This window comes from Galeopterus variegatus, unplaced genomic scaffold, assembly GCF_000696425.1.
Source record: "Galeopterus variegatus unplaced genomic scaffold, G_variegatus-3.0.2 Scaffold10149, whole genome shotgun sequence".
Lineage (NCBI taxonomy): Eukaryota > Metazoa > Chordata > Mammalia > Dermoptera > Cynocephalidae > Galeopterus > Galeopterus variegatus.
Genome location: NW_007736260.1, coordinates 10,976 through 29,931, shown reverse-complemented (window position 1 = coordinate 29,931; position 18,956 = coordinate 10,976). Strand labels below are relative to the sequence as shown.

Below are 18,956 nucleotides of genomic sequence, written 5' to 3'. Positions count from 1 at the left end.
ATTTGTGCCTTGCTGAGGGACACTCAATATCCCCTGGAAGCCAGGAAATTAAGGAGAGCAATAGTGTGGGCCTGTGAATCCTCATAGGATGGGCTACAAAGGAGGAGGTCACACATACTGTATTAAAGAGCTAGAGGCTGGAGGGGGTTAAGATGATTCTTGAGCTAAGGCCTGGATGAAGAAGTGGGGTCTATCACAAAACCCCTGAGGTGGTACTGACCAGGGGAGTTTTGGGGAATGGTGTGTGTCAGGATTAGTACTATACTAAATGGTATGAGCCATTAGGCTTTATAACCAGAAGGATGGGTGTATTGAAAGGCGAGTGGGTAGGCTGTAAGAGATGAGAAGAAAGGAGTTTGTGTGTTATGGATTTTAAGCCTATTGAGTGCTTGTTAGTGATGGGGTATTGTGGGGCACTACGGTACAAAAAGGGGTTCCATAACTTAACAAGGATAGGGGAATAGCATAGCAGTGGAGGGTGAAGTGTCTCCTACAGGATTAACCTTTTCTGAGTGGGATGGGGGAAGGTCGAAGCCTCAGGGCCCAGGTCTGGGTGTGGCCTGTAAGAGGAGTATTGTAGCTGGAGTTAAAGTGTTTAGGGTAAGAGTAGCTTTGAATTTGAAAAGAGTGTCCCGGATGGTAAGGCGTTTGCACATTGAGGCATTATTAAAAATTTGTGTGTGAATTGGGTGTGATGTAGGGTGCAGGAAAGGGTTTGGGTGATCTGTGGGAAATATTCTGATCCCATGACCCCTACTATTGTGATAGAGGATGGGTTGTTGGTCCTGCATATTCAGGAAGGGTAGAGTAAGTGGCCCCTGACAAAAGAGATCAGCTTACCTGCTAGGAGGCAAGTTACCCTAGGCTCACGTGTGGTGATCTCCTTGGGGGCCTTGTCCCTGGGCATCATCAGTCCTTCTCTTGGGCAAAGATGAGAAGCTCTGGTAGGGATGGCTATGAAGCCAAAGGCTGTGGGTTGGGGACTGGGACACTCCCTCTCTGGTGAGTGGCACAATCCCATAGTGACCAGGCCATGTGCAATGATGACAGGGCCCAGTATGGGGCCTGAAATTACAACAGGGCCATGCTGAGTGGCCCAGTTGACTGCATTTGAAACAGTTCTTGGGTGGCTTCTACCTAGAGGCAGCTGGCTTTGGAGAATGTGAGCCATGGATGGCATTAGCCAGGAGGTGGTATTTGGCCTTTTAGTTTTTTCAAATATCAGCTTTTCCCTAGAGGCAGCCAGCTTTGGAGTATGTGAGCCATGGATGGCATTAGCCAGAAGCTGGTATTTGGCCTGATCTCTTTTATAGATTTTTTCAAATATCGGGGGCTGACTGGGTAATGAAATGAAAGTGGAAGAGGGCCATGCCTGCAGGGGAGTTTGGGTCTATACTTGTGTATTCATGTAAAGCCTCAGAGAGGTGGGTTAGGAACTTGCTGGATTTTTCAGTGGATCTCTGTGTGATTTCTCTAAGCTTGTTATAATAGACTGACTTGTGAGTAGCCTTTTGGAGGCTGTGAAGTAGGTGTGTGATCATATTATCCCAGAGATCCCAATCCCTGTGACTGGCCTGGTAGTCCCAATTTGGGGACATGAAAGGAAAAGCAACAGCTCACACAGGCCACGTATTATTTTCAGCATGTACCTGAGCTTACATCCAGACCTGCTCCTTGTATGTGGACTTGGACAATTCCTTCCATCCCAGCCACTTCACAGAAAGGTTATAAAAAGCCAGAGCTGAGACGGGGTTGTTACTTGACAAAGGGGGAGAAGGTTGAGGATGAGCTTCTTGAGACCAGGTAGAGGGAACAGAGGGAAATGTGGAGGGGTTGGTGAAGGATTTGGAGCATACAGAGGTAGTTGAGGTGGCCTGTATGGGTAGCGGAGTAGTCTGACAGATCAGAGGATTGGTCCAAGTCTGGAAGGGTAGGTCAAGCATGAGCTAGGAGGATTTGAGACAAAGGACAGTTTTCACAGAGAGAAGAAAACGTTCAGAGATAGGAGATGGCCTGAACAAGAGGAATCTCTCTGTCTTGCCCCCTCAGTGAGTATCTAAATTAAGAATGCCATCTTGTGGCCATTGGGATCCATTGTAAAGAAGTGTTTGAGTTTTGATTTCTCCCTGAAGGCCGAGAAATTGGCCAGGAGACAGTCCAGAGGCATAGAGCGTGGAGTACAGTAGAAAATGAGACATTTAGGTTTAATGTCTTCCTGAAGGCCAAGAAATTGGTCAGGAGACAGCCCAAGGGCATAGAGCTTGGTTGTTTGGATTGTGAGTATCCTGTGTAGAGGGTAAGAAAGGGTGTTGGCAGTCCTGGTAGAAGAATGCTGCAGGCAGTCCTGGTAGAAGAATGCTGCCAAGGAGTCTCATCCTTGGTGTGCATCTTCTTTTCGAGAAAAAAGCCATGACCTGCTAATGAAGCATCCTTCATAGCTGGGGGGCATGAGAAAAGTTCCCTTGGCCAGGAGCCTGGGCTTCATAGAGAACAGAGTCATAGAGAGTTGTGGGGGGAACTTGTGGAGGCAGGACAGACCCATTGACTCACCCTGAATTGAGGCTGGCGCTCGATATGTTGGTCTGAAACAGCAACAGTAGAGAGTCCCAGAGGCACACAGTTTCAGGAGGTCCAAGAAGGGTTGCCAGGAGGCAGCCAATCAACCCAAGAGAGAGAGGATTGTCTGAAGGTCTGGCCAAGACCCTTTCCAGTTTTGAGCATCATAATGAGAGAAAGTGAGTTGAGACACCAGTAACATTCAAGCTTTATTAAGGGAAAAGAATCTGCCAAGCTGTGCTCAAAGTGGAAGGCAGCCTGGGGCTGCCTTCAAAATGGAAGACAGCACTAGATGTTGGGGGTGGGAGAGCTTATATGGACTGATACAATCAAGGAGGGGCATTATGCTAATGGGGATTGGGGTGGATACTGCATCCTGTGGAAGCAAAAAGTGTTTCTGTTTAAGTCACTAGGCTTCTTGTAAAGGCAAGGGGGAGGGGCTTGTTGCTGGAGTGGAAGACATGGCCAGTGTCTATTTTGTGCTTATTGTGTGCACAATGGCACCAGTCACTTCCAAAATTCATCAGACACCTGTGGCAATACTCTTTTTGAATGTCGAATGTTCACAGATAATTTATGTTCTAGATTACAAATATTATTGGTTAAATTAAATACATGGATACTGAAGGTGTACTACGTGAAAAATGGATTATGGTTATTTCTCCTGCTCAGTTTGGGGACCAAGAAGCACCTTTAAAAAACAAAACAAACAAACAAAAAAAACGAACAAATAATTCTGTAACTTGAGTTGAGAAAACAAAAATTAGAAGTTATTTATTTGAAATTAGTGATAGAGTTTGAAGTATTCTGCATTCACAGGAGAAAAACCAATTTTATTAGCAGCTGCTTCCAAGCTTTCACTGTGTGTAAAATAAACATTTAATTTCTCTTATATTAAGAGTATCTTAATAAAGTAAATTTTTGCAATTTTGCTCATTTTTCTGTAAAGGTCATTTTTTTAAATATAATGAATAACATGTACTTTCTTAAATGAAAAATACCTAATCCTATTCCCTGAGTAATAATAAACTCTCATATGTTTACATTTATTCCTTTAATTGACTTTTCTCTAGATGTTTTCATAATATCACATAGCCTCAGGATGATTTTCAGTATGTTTGGGTAAGTTTTGTCTGGGTGCAAATATTGATAGAAGAAGAACATAAATCCAGGTAGGTCATAATGAGTTGCATGGCAATGAATGAGTCACAACAATTCAATAAAGAAGTATTCCCACCAAAAAACTAAATACCAATATTACTATCACATTTTCTAAAAACCGAAAGCTGTAGTATAGTGTTCTACCCACTTCTGCCTGTTGTCAATTATTTCCTCACTTGACAACTGCAGTTTCACTGCCGACCAGCAGGAGAAGCTGATGGCAGCATACACTAAAGTGATCAAGATAAGCATCAGCACATACCCAATGGAATTGAATTAGTTTTTAGTGTTGCTACGGACATGAGCTCAACTTCTCCAAAACTCCAGCCATGATGCCAACCATGATACAGAAAATATGATTAATAAAAATGGTAGGCTCTTCATTTTCAGAGATGTGGTAAAAAGTACCAGAGCCACAACACGGGAGGTAATCTCCAAGCAACAGCATATCATGATGCAGATGAATTCTACTGGCTGTACTTTACTTAATGTTAGTATTGTCATATTTGATTTTGGTGGTCAGTATATAGCTGTATATGGCCCCATAAGTAACTGATATTAGGGAAAATGTCATCAGCAATGCTATTAAGAATAACATAAAAATATTAGTGAATAGCTTCGATAAGTGGTAACAATACTTTATTTGTTCTCTAAAGCTGTCATTTTATGGTATACCCCTCCCTACCCACCTCCTTTTTTATTTGAAAATCATTTACTCAAGAAATAAGAACTTATTAATCTTTGGAATCAGGGACATAGTAAATACATTCATGTAAAACATATATTCCACCTGGGAAAAATAGATAATAAATAGACACATACATACCTTTATACATATATACACATCCACTCAAAGGGAAGAAGGCAGAGATGAATTTGGAGAGAGAGTTTGTCTCAGTTTTGCTGATTAAAAAAAAGCAATTGAAGACATAGATTCACATCTCATAGCATAAAGTGTGACAGGACACAGGAAGAAGCTTAAGCTTTAAAATAATTAAATTATCGGTCCAATCCCATGGTACACTCAGGAGAGTGCAGCGCTGGGAGTGCAGCAGCGTTCTGCCACAGGTTCGGATCCTATATAGGGATGACCGGTGCACTCACTGGCTGAGTGCAGTGTGGGTGACATAACACCAAGGGTTGCGATCCCCTTACTGGTCACATTAAAAAAAAAATTAAATTGTCTGAATAAAAAGATAACTTTGTTCTTTATAGAAAGCTTAGGAGAAGACTAGAATAAAAAGCAGAAGGCTAATACAATATGGAATGTGGTTTACACTAGAAAAATTAGATGTGGAGTTAAAAAATAAATACTTACAATTTTTTTTTTATTATTTTTTATTTCTCTGAAATAAATCCTAAAAATGGAGCTGACAGATTTCCTCAGTGGTAGGATAAAAGGTATTTTACAACAAGGGGAATAAGAAATTCCAGAAATTAAGATAGATTTATTTTCATAAATATTATAAGAAATGAATTTCTTTTTATAAACAAAGATCATTTTATTTCAATACTGTTCTCCCTTAAATTAGACAGATAAGCACATGAAATAAAGAAAATTAAGAAAAGTAAGGATATAAAAGTAATTAAATTGTATGTTTAAATAATTTCAGACTACATTTATTTGAAAGAAGTTTGGAAATTCTTTTTAATATACATGTGTAATGTTAAAAATAAAAGAAAATTCTTCATAATTGCATTAAACCAGAATACAAAATGAGAGAGAACAAGTGGTAGTCATTCCTCATATAAATTAAAATGAGGGTATCAAAATTGAAATTGCACACCCTTTAGAAAATGAATCACAAGACTCCATTTACATTTGAGAAATATTTAAAGTGAAACTCTTAAAACCATTGACATCCTTATCTTAATTTATGAGAAAACAAGATTATTTAAAAATAAATGACCTAAGAATTCAATTTTATAAAGTAAAATTAAATAAGATAAAATTCCAGAATAGAAGAAATAAATTAATAAATAAAAAGTAGATATTAAGGGCCGGCCCGGTGGCGCACTGGATAGTGCGCCGCTTGGGAAGCGCGGCGGCGCTCCTGCCCGAGGGTTCGGATCCCACATACAGACCGGTTCCCGCTCACTGGCTGAGCAAGGCACAGGAGCAGCACCAAGGGTTGCAATCCCGTTGCCGATCCCGGTCCGGTACGGGGGCAACACTGAGGGTTGCGATCTGTTGCCAGACACGGAAAAAGACAAAAAAAAAAAAAAAAGTAGATATTAATAAATTTAAAACTAATTATGGATATAAATTTTAAACTATAATAAGAAAGAAGTTAGATACTTCTAATACAAAACTTTAAAAATAAAAAAAGGAAATCAACTAAAGATCAATAGGGAATATTCAAGTTTATTTAACAGTAAGTAAAATTTTACACAAATTCTTATCTAGCTGAATGTTTGATTTTAAGAAATATGTGTAAATATTAAAATTAATTCAAAGAATGAGTCAACTGTCTCAAAAAATTTAAAATTTTTAAAATTTATTTAAAAAAATAATAAAATAAAAGTTCTACCTCTAATTATAAATCATCACTTGGGGAATTATACCAAACCAGAGTATATCTCCCTAACATTTAACTATATTAAAAACAACAAGAACAAATATGAATATATATTATGTCCTGTCATGAGCTTTATAATTTTTTAAGCACTTAAAATGTATTAAGCTCATATAATTTTCAAAAATTATAAAAATGTATCTATATATTATAAGTTTACAGATAAGGAAACAATGAATTAAGAAACTCTCCAAAAAAATTGTTTAGTTGATAAGAAGACAAGTGAGCACACAAATGCAGTCTATGGATTCTGTTCGTACAATTACCCTGCTTCTAATACCATGGAGCTAGTATAACTTTAAAAGTAAAATTGATTTTAAAAAAAAAAGCACAAAAAAGAATAACATAAAAAATAAAACCAGAGGACAAATTTCACATATGAATTTCACACATGTAAACTTACTTTACATACATTTACTCTACATATTTTACATTTTCATGAACAGTTTTTCCCACTAGAGATCATCCCATTCTAAGAAATAAATACTGATGTCATCCCTCATAGTAGCTGCATAGCTTTAGGTTGATTTAGCCATCATTTGTTTCACTGCAGAAAGTTACATATAATAAAATGATTGAGGATATTTGAGAATGTATATATAAATGGTTTTAATTCAGTTTCTATGTTCAGTTGTCAAGTACTTATTTCTCTGACAAACAACTTTTTATCCTAATAATAGACTTTATGTACAATAGATAGTCTATCGTTGTTGTTATAGTTTCCAAACTGTATGTAGCTCTTCCTTTTTATTTTGTTTTCCAGATAAATGCTAATAGCAACTTTCAAAAAAAATGCAGTTATTATTTTAAAGGGATTTCCCTTATAGTTACAGATAATTTCAAATGACATCTAAGATGGCAAATTATATCTTTATAATAATGTACTATAGGTTCTACTTTTTTACAAAAAAATTCATGTTTGTATTAATCAGTTTTGAAATATGAGAAACGATTGCTTTTAAGTGTTAATTGGAATTAGCATTTGCCTCTAAATGGAAAATTTTCATTTTATCTACAAGGCTAATCAACATCTATCTATTTAGCCAGTCATTGTCAAGTTCAATCATTACTCCTCTTCTTCATCTAGCTAGCTAAAGTATTAGATATATATCTAAATGTATACATTCCTGGTGACTTTTAAAAATCTTTTTATTTGAAATAATGAGAGATTTGTAGAAAGATACAAAGAGAGTACAGAAATGTCCTTCATAACATCTTATGTATTTTCTCTCTTAGGTTGCATCTTACATAAGCTCACATAATTGCAGTACAACATAAGTATAGGAAATTGACATTGGCTCAATGCATTTGTGTGGCTCTATTTTATTTTATACATCTATACATTTATGTGAACTACAATTGCAATCACGACACACAACTATTTGCTTAGTGGCTTTTACAAAATTTGAGAATCATATGCACATTCCAACTTTTTCTTTCATAGTTTCTACTTTAATTATTAGAAGTATACTGTTTTTGGGCCGGCCCGGTGGCGCACTGTATAAATGCGCCGCTTGGGAAGCGCGGCGGCGCTCCCGCCCGAGGGTTCGGATCCCACATACAGACCGGTTCCCGCTCACTGGCTGAGCGAGGCGCGGGAGCAACACCGAGGGTTGCAATCCCGTTGCTGGTCCCCGGTCCGGTACAGGGGCAACACTGAGGGTTGCAATCCGTTGCCGGATACGGAAAAAGACAAAAAAGACAAAAAAAAAAAAAAAGAAAAGTTGAGGAACTATTACAAAAAAAGTCATTGAGTGAGTAGAGGGAGTAGTTAGAATAGAAAAATTAGTAAACAGAGGGAAATTATATAACAGGCTGGTAAATAAAAATGTCCACTGAAATAATTAAAATACCAGTTTTTAAATAGCTACAGCTTCCTCTATTAAAACAGAAATAGGGCCAGCCCAGTGGTGCACTGCTACAGTGCGCCGCTTGGGAGTGCGGCGGCGCTCCCACCGAGGGTTCAGATCCCACATACAGACCGGCTGCTCACTGGCTGAGCGAGGTGCGGGCGCAACACCGAGGGTTGCGATCCCATTGCCAAAAAAAAAAAAAAAAAAAAAAAAAAAAAAAAGAAGTATACTGTTTTTTAAAAATAGACTATAATAAAACAATGTTTGAAATGAAAACTTATTATTCCTCCACTTGACATCTAAAATATATCAAGTTTAATTTAACCCCATCAATAAAATCAATTTATGTTAACTTTCATTCACAGTAATTTTCTGTAGGTGCCAGCATCATCTATTTATAATCTACTCAACAAAGAAATTCATGGAAAATCAATCTTACAAAAATTTAGTACAATCATGACTTAAGAATAAGTACTTAAACTTCCCAGTGTGTATTATTACCTTATTTTACCCTTCCTGCATGTGTAGAACTGGCTCTCAGCATCAAATAACCCAACTTACCTCTACCCAAAAGTCCTTCTCTTATAATGAGAGTGATACATAGCTGAAAAACAAATTGTGGAACAGAACCAAGAAAGGCCTGGATCACTGGCATGCACTCGAAAGCCTTGTAGTACATAAAAGTACCATAGACTGAGAGAACAATCTCCCTTTTCAGCATCATCTTTATCCTTTGGATGCAAACGTGAGTCTCTACCTTGTCCTGTTAAGTTTTTTCAACAACTTTATGATAATTTAGAATGATCTGCAAACACCTGTTAGAAAGAAGTAACATTCAAGATTAACATTCCTTGCCAATAGATGTATAGAAATATTTGAAAAGTTATTAGATGAATCTCTACTTTTAAAATTATATTATTAAATATAAGAAACACTAACTTAATTACCTATTATGTAGCTTGCCATCTTACCATTTGCTCTCTAGTTCTATATCTCTCATTTTAATAACAAAAATATTATGTAAGTATATTCTTGTAAAAAGTCAAATAGATTAAAAAGCAAAGATCCCTCCATTCATAGTCACTAGTTATTTTCAGTTTGATGTATAATATTCCAGTCTTTTCCCATGCATTTATATTCTTACACGTTATTTGTCTACAAAAAAATAATTCTACATATCGTTCTATTTTCTTGTCAGTATTTTTAGATGTTTTCCATGATGTAAATCTACCTCAAATTAACTGCTTTCAAAGGGCTCAAAATTACCATTATAACATAGTTTGGCTTATTGCTTTTTCTATTAACGGGCTATAACTCATTTGCCATTCAATGTGGCTTAAAAAAATTAAATTAAAATTTATGTACCAGCTAGCCACAAACAAACAAATAAAAACCCTCAAATTGTGCCAGGCCAGGCACAAAAGCCAATACGAATACTCTCTGGTAGTATTTAACTTCAAAATATTCTCAAAGAATTTCCACAATTAAAATTCTATGGTTGGGCCAGCCCTGTGGCGCACTCAGTAGAGTGCAGCACTTGGGAGTGCAGCGACGCTCCTGCCGAGGGTTCGGATCCCATATAGAGACCGGTCCGCTCACTGGTTGAGCGCGGTGCGGGTGCGACACCTAGGGTTGCGATCCCGATACCGGTCATGAAAAAAGACAAAAAGGAAAAAAAAAATTCTATGGCAAATATGCAGATCCTCATAAAAATATCATGAAACACAAATAAAAACAAGATATCATGAGAAGCATAATGACAACCCCAAAATACTTTATATACTTATCAAAAACTGAAAAATAAGTATATTTAATATTGTTAAAGAAGTAAATGAGCAGTTCAGAAGTATGAAAAAGAAAACTTCTCAATGCTGAACAAATTTTTAAAAGAACCCAGAGAACTACCAGAAAACAATATATAATAGTTAAAAAAAATTAAATCATTGGGTGGATTAAATAGTTTCAAGGTAATTAGATAACTGGAAGATAAATTTCATAAAATTATAAAAAACGTACTTCAGAGAGAAAGAGATGGGAAATATGAGCTTAAGAAAACAGTGAGAAAGCTTACACTTCTAATCAGAATTCAAGATTAAGAAGTCCTCTATATCCCAATCAGAAAAGGTATCTGCAATAAACAAAAGACAACTACATGTTTTAAAATAATCCAATGAGTACAAATAAACTAAATTTATCATAATTTAGATATAGATTTTCACTTTTATATTTTTTACAAGAGTTAGAACTAAAGCATAAGAACAAAGAATGAAGGCAAACAAAAAGCAAAAACAAAATCCTCATAAAACAAATGCAAGGAAAAGCTGTTAGCATTTTTAAGGCATAACAAAATACTATCAGAAATAAAGGAAATCTGTGCAGAATAGTGTTTTAATTTCTTCAGAAAATCTTATGATTTCTAAACTTCTATAAACCTAATAACATGAAAAACTGTACAAATACAACATAAATCTAGAAGACAATAATTGACCATTGGAAACATTATCTCAACTAATTTCAAAGGTGTCTTAGGCTTTAGAGCTCATTTTCTGTCATAATAACCCAACTGCAGTTATCAATGAAAGAAAATATATCAAAAATATATAAAGAATAATGTAATGAATATCACTTACCTTCAAAAAAGAGACTATTTTCAGTATTGTAGAAGCCTCCTCTGTATTCTTCTATTGTTATACCTCTCTCTTACCATATAAACCAAAGGGCTAACATAATTTCATTATATTATATTAACTAGCTTTTCCTTAGTAATCATCAAATATTTGACAAGTTAAATAAGATCCTATAGTTATACATTTTGGATACTTTTGTCCTTTAAGTACATGGTATCATATGTTTCTTCTATGTTATTTTGCTTCTGACAATATAAAAGTATCACTTTCCTCTGTCTCCATCTTCCATTATCTTATCTAAGTACTTTTATCAAGTTTTTGAGAATAAAAATTTTATACATTCATCCACATCTTCAGAAATATAAAGAGAGGCTCTGAGTCTGAATTTGTTTCTAGAGGCTATAAAAAGAAAACATGCATATGAAAATGTAAGAAATTTATTTGGTTGAATTTTTACCTTCAAAACAAAAAAGAAGATAAGGGGTAAAGGAAGCTAAAGAGATGTCTGAAAACTTTGAAAAACTAGGCTGTCTACTATTTAATCCTACCTGATAATTCATGTAAATTATCTCCATCTTTCTAAACATTCATCAAATCAGCTAACACCAAAGGTGATACTTGAGGAATTTATTTTTTCTTCATCTTCCCCCCCCCTTTTTTTTGTCATTAAGAAAAGACATGAAAGAAGAAACTTTTACATAAATGTAACAGTCACAAGTTAAAAAGGTGGCCATGAAAATACAACTTTCTAAAAACTTGCATAGAACTTGAACAGAATATTAAACTTTAAACATACATTAATTGGAGACTTCCAAATTAATATTAGGTTGTGGTGTCCTCAGCTGACAATTAAGCTACAATTTTCCACTCTTAATTGCAGTACACAAGAATTTAGAAACTATTAAGGGTTTATAAATTTATTTTGCCCTTTTGTGTTAAGACATGAATACAATCTATGTAATATTGATAGCAGGTCTGACCTCTGCTCATTTGGGAGAGTATGTTGCTGGTAACACTAAGGTCAAGAGTTAGGAACTCCATACTGGTAAGCCAGGAAAAAAAAAAATACACACACACACGGACACACACACATCTATTAAATGCGATAGCATTCCAAAACCAGAAAAATGTTACAAGAAAATAAAACTGCAGACCAATATCCTTTATGAGCAGAGATCAGAAATCCTCTACAGAGTACTAGCAAATCAAATCTAGAAAAATATTAAAAAGGACTACCTACAATAATCAACTAGGATCAATTCCAGGAACAAGACAGATTCCACATACAAAAATCAATGTAATGTAACATATTAGTAGAATAAAAGACAAAAACCACGCAATCATCTCAACAGAGCAGAAAAAATATTTTACAAAATCCAATGCATTTCAGGATAAAAACACATGACAAACAAGAAATAGGACATGAGTTTCTCAATCAGACAAAGGGCATCTATAAAAAAGCCAAAGCTAACAGGATATTTAATGGTAAAAGATTGGAAACTTTCCCCGTTATATCAATGTGTATGCTCTTACCACTTTTATTCAACATGGAGCTGGAGGCTCCAACCAAGGTAAGTAGTGGCTAAGGTGAAGGGAAGGAAAATAAAAATATACAAATTGGAAAGGAAGAGGTAAAACTATCTGTATTCAAGATAACATTTCTTTGTACATGGAATAGCTTAACAAATTCACACAAAAAAAATCCACTAGAGCTAATAAATGAGTTCAACAAAGTTGCAGACACAACATCAATACCCCCCAACTGATCTACAAATTTCCCTATCAAAATCCCAGTTGCCTGTTTTTGGGGGATTTGGGGGTTTTTTTTTTCGTAGTAGTTAACGAGTGATCAATGGACAACTGATCCTAAAATTCATCTAACATTCACTGTACAAAACTGGACTCCAGTGCCCAAAACAATCTCAAAAAAGATAAATAAAAATAAACTTAATTCATACTTCCTACTTCAAAACTTATTACAAAGATATATTAATCAAGTTGTGTGGTAGTGGCATAAGGATAGACATATAGATCAATGGAATAGAATTGACAGTCCAAAATAAAGCCTCACATTTATGGTCATTTGATTTTCTATAAGGGTGTCAGGACTATTCAAAGGGGAAATACGTATCAAAGTCACAATGAGATTTGATTTCATATCCACAAGGGTCTACTATAAAAAAAGACAAGGTGGGAAGAATGAAGAATTTAGAACTCTCATACATTGGTGGTGGAAATTTAAACAGCTGTACACTTTGGAAAACAGTCTGACAGTTTCTCTAATGGTTAAACATAGTTACTATATGACTTAACAATTCTTAGGTATATAGAGCCAAGAGCAAGTAAAATGTATGCTCACATGAAAAATTGCATGAAATGTTCATAGCAATATTAGTCATAATAGTTAAAAAGTAGAAACTATCCAAGTACCATCAACAAATAAATGGATAAAATAAAGTAATTTATACAATTGGAATACTATCCAGCCATAAGAAATAAAATACTGATACATGCTACAATGTTCATGAATCTTAAAATCATTAGGCAACGTGAAAGAAGTCAGTAGTAAGGATCAAAAATTTATATAAATGTCTAGAATAGGCAGATTTCTAGAAACAGAAACCATATTAGTAGTTGCCTAGGCATAAGGCTTGACAGCTAAGGAGAGTAGGGTTCTTTTGGGGTTAATGCAAACGTTCCAAAATTTACCGTAGTGATGAATTCTCAGCTCTGTAAATTTACAAAAAATATTAACTGGGTGTAATGAGTGGTACACAAATTAAATCTTAAGGCTGTTTTATATACATACAATTAAAGGTTTTAAGTTTTTTAAACCATTTGTAAAAGAAACTAAGATATTTTTCTTTAATTATTAAAAATACTGTTCATAATTAGCCACATTATATTATTGTAAAATTGTAAGGGTATCTACACCTCCTTAAGTAAAATAGAAAGTTTAAATTCCAAACCAGTAAATATTTTCTTCTACTTCAAAAAATAAGAAATAAATAAACTTATCAATTTAATTAATGTAAGAAAAAATAATTAAAAACATGTATTAAAAGGCCGGCCCGGTGGCGCACTGCTACAGTGCTCCGCTTGGGAGCGTGGTGGCGCTTCCGCCGAGGGTTCGGATCCCGCATGCGGACCGGCCGCTCACTGGCTGAGCGAGGAGCGGGGGCAGCGCCGAGGGTTGCGATCCCATTGCTGGTCCCGGTCCGGTACCGGTCCGGTACAGGCGCGACACTGAGGGTTGCGGTCCGTTGCCGGTCACGAAAAAAGACAAAAAGGAAAAAAAAAATGTATTAAAGAGATAGAGAAATCCAAAAGTAAAACAGTAGAAATAAGCCCTAAAATTTTAATAATCATAGTAAATGTTAAATGTTCAACTTTATTTAGTATGAAATATACATCAAATCTAAGAACCTTGAAAATTTGAAAATAAGATGAAAAGCCAGAAATTAATCAACTTATTTTCTTGTCCTTGTGCTTGTGCTAGATAACTGAGTTGGCACTATGTTTCTTAATAATTTTAGGCAAAATTAGTAAAAAATAAAATTATAAACTGTTATAATATTTGAATTAAAAGTCAACAGGTTTGGAAGAATGAGAAAGAAAGTAAAACAAAGTTACTAGTTTTGATTTAAAGATTAATTAGATCATACTTTACCAATTTATCTTAAATGAAACATTTATAATAGCTGACCTCAGATAATAATAATGCTATCCTGCCTAAAATTAAATTAACAATGAATAAAAAATGTAAAGTAATGAGATCACGTCTTGGATGTATGGATCAATTCATATATGTATATCATATTTATGTCATATGTATAAAAAATGTATGGAAGTGGGTAAAATAAAAATGTATGAAGTAACAATAGCAAAATTTTATCATAATTTACTACATAGAATTTTTAGAGCAAAACATTACATAAGATCAATGCTCTAATAACAGATTCGAAGATAAAACTAAGAGACTAGGATAAGAAATTCATTTAAATAGTAAATGCAAATGTTTATAAGCATATGCAAAGATGTGCAACCCCACAATTGTTTTCTAATGAAAATTAAAACAGTAACAAAACTGTAAACATTTTCATATCCAGTTTGAAAAAAAAAATGAAAATGTTGCTTATGGGCACGTAAACTGTATCTTCTCTATGCATTTAGAAGAATCTACCAAAATTCACAGTATATTTTTCATACATACTTTTATTTAAACACACACAAATATGTTATAGCACTTTACTGTTATTATTCACGATAGTAAAAATCTTAAAGCTTTATAAGTGTTAATCAGCAGAGAATGTTAAATAAATTATAGTTTATTCATACTGAAACATTGTAAAACTTTGAAAGCAATGATGTAGCTCCATAGTGCTAATCTGAGAAGGAAAAGATTTTTCAAAATTAATGAGTAGATGAACATGGAACATGTTCCCCTTATATGTAAAAAAAAAAAAAAAAAAAAAGTCTGCAAAAAGCCACAATAGAAACTGTAACAGAGATACTATGAAAGAGATGTACAAGAAGTATTAACAAAATTTTATGATTGTTTGATAATAAATTTTAAAAAATTAATTTGGTGGGGCCGGCCTGTGGCTCACTCGGGAGAGTGCGGTGCTGATAACGCCAAGGCCACGGGTTCAGATCCCATATAAAGGATGGCCGGTTCGCTCACTGGCTGAGTGTGGTGCTGACAACACCAAGTCGAGGGTTAAGATCCCCTTACCGGTCATCTTTTTAAGAAAAAAAATAAAAATTAAAAAAAAATTAATTTGGTGAATTTGTATATCATTCACATGGAATGGTTCAACTTACAATTTTTCAGCTTCATGATGGTACCCCTACAACCATTCTGTTTTTCACTTTCAGGAGAGTGTGCAAGAAACTACATAAGATATCCAACACTTTACTATAAAATAGGCTTTGGGTTAGATGATTTTGCCCAACTGCAGGCTAATATAAGTGCACTGAGCATATTTAAGGTAGGCTAGTTAAGCTATGACATTTGGTAGGTTAGGTGTATGAAATGCAATTTCAAATTATTTATTGGGACATGACCTATCGAAAGTTGAGGAGTATTTGTATATATAACTGCATAATTAAATCATTACCTTATATATTATATCATTTCCTGTCATATCAAATGTGTATGCTACCAAAAGAGAACATCTAGAGAATCATAACAGCAAATGACAAAAAGTAAGACACACGTAAAAACTTCCATAAATAAATAAATAAATATGTTGTCATTATTGTCATTAATACAGAAATAACTTTTTAAAATCACTTTGGAATTTTTAAACAAGTAGGCTCTTAAATAATGCTTGGTTCCAAGAGAAAATTAAGATTTAGTATCAACATATTTAGTTCCAAATAACAGACTTCTCCATATCATGTGGGGGAAAAAATAAGCACACATACCTTAATTTGGGGCTTCTTCAATTTTTTTTCAGTAGATAATAGTTACAATAAATAAATTAAAATTTTCATAATGTAAATTTAAGTATGAATTCTCAAAAAGTATATTACAAATATCCTGTTTCAACAGGGGGAAGATCAACTGTTCTTCCTTACCTATAGAGATTTTTGTTTAAAAAGATATACTATCATGATGAGAAGAGGTAGGATACAAAAGGATAATGAAAAGAATAATGAGTTAATTTTTTTAAAGGTGAAGGATGTGAGGGCTGGCCCGGTGGCGCACTGGATAGTGTGCCACTTGGGAAGCGCAGCGGCGCTCCCGCCCAAGGGTTCAGATCCCACATACAGACCGGTTCCCGCTCACTGGCTGAGCGAGGCGTGGGAGCAACGCCGAGGGTTGTGATCCCATTGCCGGTCCCCGGTCCGGTACGGGGGCAACACTGAGGGTTGCGATCCGTTGCCGGACACGGAAAAAGACAAAAGACAAAAAAAAAAAAAAAGGTGAAGGATGTGAGGGCTGGCCCGGTGGCGCACTGGATAGTGTGCCACTTGGGAAGCGCAGCGGCGCTCCCGCCCAAGGGTTCAGATCCCACATACAGACCGGTTCCCGCTCACTGGCTGTGCGAGGCGTGGGAGCAACGCCGAGGGTTGTGATCCCATTGCCGGTCCCCGGTCCGGTACGGGGGCAACACTGAGGGTTGCGATCCGTTGCCGGACACGGAAAAAGACAAAAGACAAAAAAAAAAAAAAAAAGGTGAAGGATGTGAGGAAAATAATAAAAGTTCATGTTGGAAATATTTTTGCAACAAATACTTCTCTATCATTCAGTCACATTTCTTTAATATTCTTATTAGAATATTTTCTAATAAACTGGGAAATGGGCAATACAGTAACTCCCAGTGATAGGGATTTTTGTAAATTACTTTATTTTCATTTTAAAGTTTATATTGTAAGAGAAGGCATCATAAGCGATTTAGAAAATACTGATCAGGATGAAAAACTTATATATGTTTTCACTTATCATAGATTATTGCTTCTAACATTGTCAGGAGTTTTATTTATTTGTTGAATTTTATGGTTAATACATTCTTCCTTTTTTGTTCTTGATGCATAAGCCCTCTTCTTTCAGGCAGTACAGCTGATCAAACGTAAATTAGCTCGAGTGGATGTCTCAAAATCACTTCATACACTGTCACTGGGATTAAGATTTTGGCGTTGAAAGAATCATTAATTGATGTTGTATTTCACTATTGGTTTTTCTACACTTTTGAACCTACAAAGTAGAACTGGCTCAAATAAATTCCTACAAAATTTATAGTCCTCAGGCAAATCAGTATAACAGAAGTGGTCTGGAAATGATGGCTTAACTACATTTCGATATTCCAAGTTTCAGCTCACATTCAAGGAGGTCTTGAGAATTTAAAATGTAGAAGTTAGGTCTTTTCAATTCACAAAGAAACTTTATGAGATTATTTTGCAAGGTGATTTTCTCCTCTCTTTCATTTTCATTCCATTCTTACCCCTTAATATAAGGTTATGTGTTTACTCCTCATAACTATTTAAAATACCTGATGAGCTGAATGAGAAAAATAATAAAGACTAGAATGTGATAAGTACATACAAAGAACTGATGAAACAGTTGACTTGTTTATATTTGCATTTTTCAAACCTATCATTGTCATACCTGATGACAATCATATACTCCTAATAGCTTCGAAAGCATGAAAACCAAATAAAACTAAAAAGGGAAACATTTCAGTACAGAAATGATGATTATTACATTCTAAATCATTAGTCTAGTATTTATATTCAACTTACTTGTTTGAAACAGTGAACAAATGAAAAATGTTTAGTGTTACTTACTTCATTATAGGTTCTAAGAGCAGAGTGTGCCAAAAAAAGAAAGACAACCTTATTTCTTTTTTCCTTTTTGTCTTTTTTCGTGTCCGGCAACGGATCACAACCCTCAGTGTCACGCCCGTAGCACACTGTAGTAGTGCGCCACCGGGCCGGCCAGACAGCCTTATTTCTGGTCAAACTTTTGTAGAAAAACATCAGGGTAACTTGACCCAAAACTGCTCCCACAATAATGATGCCAATGGTAAATGACATCCAGAATTTTTCATCATTCTTCTAAGTTTCAAACATGTACAAAGCAGAGACAGCCTCACTGCAGTAGAGAACAGTAAAGAAGAGAATGCTGAATGAAAAGTTTACATGGGGTCTGTGGTCAAGGACCATTTCTTCTTCCTGGAAGATGGAACTCTGCCTGAGCTTTCTTCATCAGGTGCTTCAAATATTGTCTCCATTTTTGAGGTCCTGACAAGTCAAAGTCTTGTTGTTAGTTAATCCAGTACAATTTGCTGTCCAATTCAAATAGGAGAAAACAAGATTCTGTATAATTGAACACTCACAGATAATGTTAAGTCAAATGTGGATCACTGACCAAAACACAATTCTACATCTGGTTTAGGAAATATTAAATCGCAGTATCTTATTTGACATATTGTCAATCAAAAATCATTGGTATAAACAAATCAAAAATCAAACTTTTATGAGGCACTAACCACTTCTTAATATCCAGATGACAGTCCTAACACCAGGTAGTATGATAAACCTACTCATTTCTTATGACTTTTCTTCTTTCTGTGCTTTTTAGCCAGTGTCTGCAACTGACATGAACCTAAGAACATAGCACAAGATCTAAGCAGAGTTTGCTCATACTAACGCTAAGAAAATTATCCAGTAGATAT

At 35.2% G+C, this 18,956-nt stretch overlaps 1 protein-coding gene across 1 annotated transcript in view; it reads right to left on the bottom strand.

Moving 5' to 3' along the window:
- Positions 1-18,512, bottom strand: part of XKR3 (XK, Kell blood group complex subunit-related family, member 3) — a gene marked incomplete at its 3' end in the record, with an annotated part of 51,174 nt that extends 32,662 nt beyond the window's left edge. The window contains 10 exon segments of the mRNA XM_008594101.1: positions 3,539-3,608; positions 3,653-3,728; positions 3,731-3,802; positions 3,805-3,861; positions 3,864-4,203; positions 4,205-4,299; positions 8,708-8,961; positions 18,067-18,114; positions 18,209-18,450; positions 18,453-18,512. Of these exon segments, the coding sequence (XP_008592323.1) occupies positions 3,539-3,608; positions 3,653-3,728; positions 3,731-3,802; positions 3,805-3,861; positions 3,864-4,203; positions 4,205-4,299; positions 8,708-8,961; positions 18,067-18,114; positions 18,209-18,450; positions 18,453-18,512 (1,314 nt within the window).
- Between the last annotated feature and the right edge of the window lie 444 nt (positions 18,513-18,956).